The 6,000-nt window shown below is 41.9% G+C and overlaps 2 protein-coding genes across 6 annotated transcripts in view; both read right to left on the bottom strand.

The window, feature by feature from the left end:
* tbk1 (TANK-binding kinase 1) overlaps positions 1-1,204 on the bottom strand; it is a 10,138-nt gene extending 8,934 nt beyond the window's left edge. The window contains exons 1-2 of one of the 4 annotated variants that reach the window (XM_047338480.1): positions 1,130-1,204; positions 389-494 (exon numbers count right to left, since the gene is read on the bottom strand). In XM_047338480.1, the coding sequence (XP_047194436.1) occupies positions 389-475 (87 nt within the window). In that variant the 5' untranslated portion in view covers positions 476-494; positions 1,130-1,204. Of the gene's footprint in view, positions 1-388; positions 495-921; positions 1,110-1,129 lie in introns of those variants that run through there. The other 3 variants (XM_047338481.1, XM_047338479.1, XM_035146992.2) reach the window with 3 other exon arrangements.
* Positions 1,205-1,979: 775 nt separating this feature from the next.
* lrp6 (low density lipoprotein receptor-related protein 6) overlaps positions 1,980-6,000 on the bottom strand; it is a 28,571-nt gene continuing 24,550 nt past the window's right edge. For both annotated transcript variants that reach the window (XM_047338478.1, XM_047338477.1), the window contains exons 22-23: positions 5,737-5,834; positions 1,980-5,622 (exon numbers count right to left, since the gene is read on the bottom strand). In XM_047338478.1, coding sequence (XP_047194434.1) covers positions 5,316-5,622; positions 5,737-5,834 — 405 coding nt within the window. In that variant the 3' untranslated portion in view covers positions 1,980-5,315. The remainder of the gene's footprint in view (positions 5,623-5,736; positions 5,835-6,000) is intronic.

The raw sequence follows: 6,000 nt of genomic DNA, 5'->3' as shown, positions 1-6,000 counted from the left end.
CAGTTTCAATCAGAATGAACGGAAACATCTCAAATGAAATGAAGTGAAAGATTTGTTCTTCAGACTCAGTTCACATGTTGTGAAACCTCTTCGTCAACCGGAGGAGAAACGAAACCGGCGCTCGGCTCGACGGGTTTTGGGGAAATTCCGTCCTCCACATAGTTCAGGTGAGAGGTGGAGCAGCCGGGTGCAGCAGCCGGAGACAGGAAGTGACGCGTTACCTCTGCTGCAGAGGTCATGTGATCATGTTGACATCACCTGACACCTTCAGCTCTGATCACCACAAACTCTCTTCACGTCTTCGTGTCTTCTACGTGTGTGTCAGCACGTTTTCACCATTTGTCAATCATTCCCCAGAGATTAGTCTGAGCCCGGATCCAGCTCGTACCTTGTGTCGTCCCCGGTAGACGTTGGCCGTGGCGCCCTGACCCAGCAGGTCTGAGATCAGCCACAGGTAGTTGGTGGTGCTCTGCATCCTGACGGCTGCTGTTTCCCTGGAAACACACACACACACACACACACTTTGTTCTCTGTCAACTTGACTTATTCTATTTCTAATGCTGGATAAGAAATATTACATTTTTAAATAAAGTTTATTTTGTTTTTCGGTGCAGTCGTTAACTGACACACAGTGACGTCACTGTGTCAGTGGGAAATTCCCGTTTCATCACGTGACCATCGTTTGTTTGTTTCTGGTGATTTTAAATAAAGTTTTATCTCCTGAGAGTTAATACACACACACACACACACACACACATACATACATACATACATACATACACGCACGCACGCGCACACACACACACAAACAGACACACGCACATACAAACACATACGCACAAACATTAACACACACACACACACAAACACATTAACACACACGCACATTAAAGAAACGTTAGATTAACGTTATTTACGTACTGTACGTTTTTACTGAACGGGTTGTTTTTCTGACGTGTTTTCATTTTGTGTCTCGTGACGTCAACTCGATCATTGAACGAACACGTTCACGGTTCAAACGGCGCGAGACACCGGGCCCGGTGGCGAAGACGCTAAGTGACGTCATGTGCCGGTGAAAACGCGTCTTTACGGGTTTTAACGATCTTTTTGTTCCGGTTTGTTTTCTCACCTTCGCTCTGCGGCCCAGTCCTCCACTTCCGCTCTGACGAGTCATGTGACACACGTGCACCAATCACTTCATGGAGTCAGGAAAAGAGGCGTGGCGGTGCTTTACCGTAAAGATTAAAGAGTCTGCGCACATTCAAATAAACCTTTAAATGACATTTTATTGAAACAGCAGCTGTCAATATTATTATCATAAAATTATCATTATGAAATTATTATTATTATCGGTGGATCGAGTAATGTTTCAATAAGTCATACGTAGTACTTCATTATTATTATAAGAATTATCTTTATTAGAATCCAAAAGATCAAACTAAAGAATTTAATGAATAATGAATTGCTCTGATTCCCGCTACTGTCCAGTAGGTGGCGCTGATGTTTGCCGAGCAAAGAAGAAGACCCGTTATTACGGTAAAGGAAAAAGCTCTGGAAGTGAAAGTGATTCTTAAAGACTCTTAAAGAAATATCGAAACTGAAAACTGATCATCACACTGTATTATAGTGTATTATATACATATATTAGAGTTATATGAATAACATCTTTATTTCAGCATTAACACTATTTTATTAAACATAATTTTTTTATTTAAGATTTTCTTACGTCTCCTGTCTATAAAGTCAAATTATATGTTTACACAATTTAATTTTCTATTAAGTCTTTATGTCATTTACATTAAAGCTCAGTTCCTGTGTGTGTTTGTATAAAAGGTTCTACACAAATAAAATACAATTTCAGTTTCAGTGTGTACACACAAGGTGGCAGTATAGTGTGTAGACAGGACATTATACCACAGTAAGTTTTTAATATGATATAAAGTTATATGTCTTCATCAATCATCACTCAGACACGAAGGTAAAAGTTCACTCACTTTATATTTAACAAAAAGAAAAAAAAAATCAGCATTTCATGAGTTACAACAGCTTATGGTGGCAGCTGGGTGGCGCTGTACATCTGATGGTTTACAGCTAAGCAGTCATCGTACAAAAGAGTGAAACAAATCCTCCACATCCTGGCAAAGCACCACGGGATCGAGACGGACGAAGGACATTTCAAAACACCACGACACTAACTTCTGTTTCCTGTTCGAACCTCCGAGAAACCTGGAGACAAAAGTGCTTCTTTTTTATTATAAAACATGACTCGGCCTGTTTCAATCATTTTTTAAACATTTCTACTTTCTTTGACCTTTTTCTCGCACGTTCTTCACGATCTGAACGTCTCCTTCAGGTCAAAGTTCAGCCAGAACGGGAAGAAACACGTGGACTCGGTTTGATTCGTCTCATTTCTGCTTCGACCGAAGACGACTTCTCCACGAGTCTGGAGGAACTTTGCAATTTGATAAATTATTCCCACAAATGATCAGAACTAAGAATCAAACCTCGACATGTTGAACTTCAGATTGAAACAAAGTTAAAGATCTGTCAGGTCACGACCTCGTTGACCTTCCGTCCTCACGTTGAACATTTAAGGATCAGACATGAGGACAAACTTTGAGTGAAATTTAAAAGAAAAATATCAACATTAACATTTAATAACCAAATTTTATTCCAGTTTGTGTTAATATATAATATTTGATCATTTTGGCTTCTTGCATTAAAACTTTAAGGTTTATAAAATTGACAAATTTTCAAGTTTGATATCAGAACGAATAAAGAGAAGATGTCAGATGATTCTCTACAGATCAAGTTGAAATCAATTTAACATGATTTACATCATCGTAGCACAAAATTACCTCAATTTACTGTTTACATCAGAAACATTTTTACTCCTCAAATATGAAATCAAACTCAAATGACTTAATTTATTCACTAAATGTCGTTTCACTTTGATTTGATCATTAATCTGAAGGAAGAATTCAGTGGTTTGAGGTTTAAACTGAACTAATTCAAAATGGTTCGAGGGAATAATTTAACAGAAACGTGTCGTCATCATCCAGACTCTGAAAACCTGAAGATCTCCGTCCGACTTTCAGATTTTTCTTTCCTTTCCTTTTTTGACATCAACTTTACACAACTTTACTCCGACCACAACGTTTTGTACCGGAAATCAGCTAAAAAGTCCTGTAAAGTGCAGTTAGCGAATGAGAATCTCTCCAAAGATGATTAACTAGACATGAGTGTGTGTGTGTGTGTGTGTGTGTGTGTGTCGGTACCACAGGTAACTCGGCTGACAGCTGTGGGCAGATGTCAGGACGAGGCAGCGGGAGACGAACTGAACTTCAGGCTCGTCACTGCTCGAGATCGGTTCAGATCTGTGACTTCAGATTGTTCAAATGTTTTGTACAATCTGAAGTCTCAACAGAACTGAACAAACGTTTAATATTTAAATCGAATAACGGAGCAAAAACAACATCGTGTGCACAGAAGTATTGTAAAGTAACTATATTGTGTGCATGAGATTCATAAAACGATAGTTTGGCACTTTGGAGACTCCATATTGTCCATCTGTAAATATGAAATCATTAATTTGTCAGATTTCATTTTATTGATCCTTTAATCGAGTCTGGAAAACATTTAACACGTCTTTATAAGTTGGGTAGAAACCGGTGATAATAATCACGTGAAGAATCTTTACCCGAACAACACAAACTTCATTAATGTGATAAATTAATGTTTCATAACAAACCCTTAATGTCGGAAATTTCATTGAAATATAAAAGTTTAAAATTGAAAACGTCTCAGGTCTGTTGAAGACTTTGTAACATTTTAACAGACGATGTAATAAAACTTTAACTTTGTGATTCAAACCGAATCGTTTCCGACTCGCTGGCGTTTCGTTTCCTCTCAAACCGAACGCGTGACGTCAGGGACGTGAAAACAACGACGTTTCCACGATGAAACACGTTAAAAACATATTTGTCAGGAGAGACCAGGAGAACCGAGGTGGACACCACGTCGTTTCCCCTCTGGTCCCAACTCGGCTCCCGAAGCCTCACAAAGTCAAATAACAGAGTTTTGGCACAAACAGTCCGACGTTACATCAACAGACACTGAAAACCTGGATAAGTTCCTCGACTCGACCGATCGCGGATTGTCGCCGTACGTTTGATTTTCTGTAGAAAAATATAATGATGCAATATAAAAAAAGACGGAATGAAAAGTACTGCAGAGTTCAATGAAAGATTTACAATGATTTTCTATAGAGCTTATAAATACGTTATCTACACAATATGTGGTACAAAAATACTATATAGCATTTAGTGGGCACTGATTTCCTCCACGGAACAACGATAAAAAACACGGAGATGAAACTGCTCAGGCACAAGGTCGCGTCCTCGGCGGGAAACGCTGCTTCCTCCACAAAAAACTAAATCCGATGATCGTGAAACATTAAAACTGTCGCAGTCGAGTTTCTCAACGTTTCAGCGAAAACAAAAACAAAAGTCAAACATATGCAAACGTTTTGGTTTAAATCTCGTCTGCGTCGTGACGACGGCGAGTTCCTGGATGTGGGTCATGTGACAGACGTCGCCGCGTAGCGTTTAGTGGGAAGAATGATTTGTACGGAGGCCTGGAGGGGACACAAGGACACTTTCTATCACAGCTGGAGAATATTCCATCAGAAGAAGAAGTTGCTTCTGGCTCGTGTCCTCTGAGCCTCCGTAGCGCCTCCTGCTGGGAGACGCTGGAGAATAAATATGTGCCTTTTTGTTTTATTGCTTTGACTTTGAACTTTAACGTCTCTGTTCATGACTCACATCCACGCCGTCCTCACCCGCGTCACGTGGTCACTGCAGACAAGATGGCTGCTGTGAGGGTGGGGGAGGGGCTCCTCTGGTCTCCTGCCGCCGCCGTAAGATGTTTTTCATATTTGGCATCAGATCATTTGAACGTCCCCCCCGCTCAGTTTTCACCGCTTCTCGTCCTTCAGCGTCGTCCTCTGCGGGTTTTTAAGGCAACGTATATTTGTGATGATTTTAATAAAAACCTTTTCTTAAAAAATGTACAAATTTCTTAATACAAACGTCGATGATGTCATCAGTAAACACTGTATAGAAAATATATAAATATGTTTTTCTCTTTTTGTACAAATGTTCGTCAGCTCCGTTTCTCTTTTTCTCCTGTTTCCTCGCTCGCTCGCTCGCTCAGTCTCTCGTTCCCATTTTTAGCCTCATTTATGCACAATTGCTATTTACAGTGAGGGGGCGGAGCTGTGTTGAGGGGGGTGGGGCAGTGGGGAGGGGTGTGGCTCACGAGGAGTCCGTGCAGGGCGAAGGCGGCGGCGGGTAGAGGTGGTGCGAGTAGCTGCGCTCGGTGTAAGGCGACGGCGGGCAGCTCTCACAGTTCTCCTCCGCTGACAGGTACTGGCTGCGGGGCGTCGGCGGCGGCGGGAAAGGCTCCGAGTCGTAGTTGAGGTCGCTGGTGTAGCCCTTGGCGGCGGCAGTGGCGCTGGACTTGGGCGGCGCCCGGCGTCCCGGCGTGTAGTCGCTGTCGCACACGTCGGTGCTGCAGGGGGTGGTGGGCGGGGCGAAGTGGCGATAGGTGTAGGGCCGGTAGCTGACAGACGGAAAGAACAGATTCACATGTTCAACTTTATTAACACATCTCAATAATCTCCTGATAACGACGTGAATCAACGAGCGGCGCTCAGACAGCTGAACCGAGCGGTACCTGTACGACCGGTGGGTCGACGGACTGTTGGAGGAATAACCGAACTCCATCGTGTACTGAGAGCGAACTGTGGCCGGAGACGGAGGAGGATTCAGGATCTGAAACACAGAATCAAATCATCTTTCTTCATGTCTATAGAAAAACTCAAATGAACAATAACAGTATTCAGAAATCGGAGAATAACGACTTTAATTAACGCCGAAGCTTTATTTTAAATAATAAAAAGGTTTCAAAATGTCTTTAAACCTCTGAACTCATCAGAAA

This window comes from Hippoglossus stenolepis, chromosome 22, assembly GCF_022539355.2.
Source record: "Hippoglossus stenolepis isolate QCI-W04-F060 chromosome 22, HSTE1.2, whole genome shotgun sequence".
In the NCBI taxonomy this organism is placed as follows: domain Eukaryota; kingdom Metazoa; phylum Chordata; class Actinopteri; order Pleuronectiformes; family Pleuronectidae; genus Hippoglossus; species Hippoglossus stenolepis.
Note: the sequence above shows the minus strand (reverse complement) of the source record. Positions and strands in the feature narration are given on the sequence as shown.